The sequence below is a fragment of the Rhagoletis zephyria genome, unplaced genomic scaffold, assembly GCF_001687245.7.
Source record: "Rhagoletis zephyria isolate East Lansing unplaced genomic scaffold, Rhagoletis_zephyria_1.1 Rzeph_scaffold_23989, whole genome shotgun sequence".
Classification (NCBI taxonomy): Eukaryota; Metazoa; Arthropoda; class Insecta; order Diptera; family Tephritidae; genus Rhagoletis; species Rhagoletis zephyria.
This window is the reverse complement of record NW_016181047.1, coordinates 5016-6461: the sequence shown is the minus strand read 5'-3', so window position 1 is coordinate 6461 and position 1446 is coordinate 5016. Positions and strand designations below refer to the sequence as shown.

At 57.1% G+C, this 1446-nt stretch overlaps 1 protein-coding gene across 1 annotated transcript; it reads right to left on the bottom strand.

Annotated features, from left to right (window-relative positions):
• Positions 1–560: 560 nt before the first annotated feature.
• LOC108381824 (hepatocyte growth factor receptor-like) lies at positions 561–1240 on the bottom strand (the record flags this gene model as incomplete). Its single annotated transcript, XM_017638222.1, has 3 exons — positions 1075–1240; positions 794–1024; positions 561–721 (listed from the first exon to the last, which is right to left on the bottom strand). Coding segments are annotated over exons 1-3 (558 nt in total), but the record flags the coding sequence as incomplete, so codon positions are not given.
• Positions 1241–1446: the final 206 nt, after the last annotated feature.

Sequence of the window (1446 nt, the reverse complement as noted above, 5' to 3'; positions counted from 1 at the left end):
CAAGTTTTAAAAGATCCTTCATCCGTCCTTTCTACGCCAGATGACTGCTAGTGGTGGTCACCGAGGAGGCCATCGACAGCGTGGACCTCGTCGAAGTGGTGCTCTGAGCGCTGATTCGCCGACTCTGCACGAACCGTTCCGCCAGACTGGTGTACCCCGAGGACTCGCCGCCGCTTCGAAAGGAGGAGTGAGCCAACTCGGAGGGCTTTCCGCCGTTCATCTCCGCCAGCACCTCGGCCAGCATCGCCGCCAGCTGCTGCCTGAGCTGGCCAATNTGAAGATCTCCCAGAGGAGGACGCCGAAGGACCAGACGTCGGAGGCGAGGCTGAATTTGGGCTGCTGATGATGATGAGATCGCTGGTGGGTTTTCAAGCTTTTCCTCTTTCCCCCGCCACCAGTGAGCAGACACTCGACGGCCATCCACCGTACTGGCCTGTAGATGTCGTTAATGGTCACGTAGTCGGAGCGGTACTGCAGCTGNAATGATGAGATCGCTGTTGGGTTTCTAAGCTTTTCCTCTTCCCCCCAGTGAGCAGACACTCGACGGCCATCCACCGTACCGGCCTGTAGATGTCGTTAATGGTCACGTAGTCGGAGCGGTACTGCAGCTGCCGACACAGGCCAAAGTCGCCAATCTTCAGCTGGTAGTGCTCATCCAGCAGGCAGTTCCGGGCGGCCAGGTCGCCGTGGACGAAGTTGGCCGAGGCAAGGTACTCCATTCCTGAGGGGGGAAAGTAAAGACAGGAAAATTATGTTTTTTCAAAATTTGAATCAATCAACCAATCAAACTAACCTTCAGCAATCTGCACGGCAAAGGTGAGCAGCCGGACGATGGGAAAAACCTTGCTTTTGCGCAAGTACCGACACAGATCGCCGTTGGCCATGATGGGCAGGACAATGGCGGGCATCCAGGGACTGGCCGAGTCGAGGGTGATGGCCACCGGACGGAGGATGCGCTCGTGCTCGAAGCCGCTCATGCGAATGCCCTCCGTGAGGAACTGCTTCACCTGCGCCAGAGAGGAGCCTGACGGAGAGAAAGGTTAGTATTTTTAGAGTTAAAAGACTTTTATTTACCTTTTCTCAGCTTCTTAATCGCCACCTCCATCTTTGTCCCATTCCCATCAGCGCTGACCACCTCTGCGCGGTACACCTCGCCAAAGTTGCCATCTCCGAGCTTCATCTTCAGCGTCACACTGGCGTACTCGGCGTACAAGCCCTTCTCTACCAGCGTCTTCCTCATGCTGCCCATCAGAAGCCGCCGCTCCAGCAGCTGCCACGCCGTCCCGATCTGCCGCCGCCGGAAGTTGAGCAGACTGGCGACGCCTCCCACCAGACCGACGATGAACAGCAGGCCGGCAACGTAGTGGAGGAGGTGCATCTCCGCCCACCAGGGACCAGACTTGCCCTCTCCATTATCAACTATGTCTTCTTCGTCAGGCTTCGTCT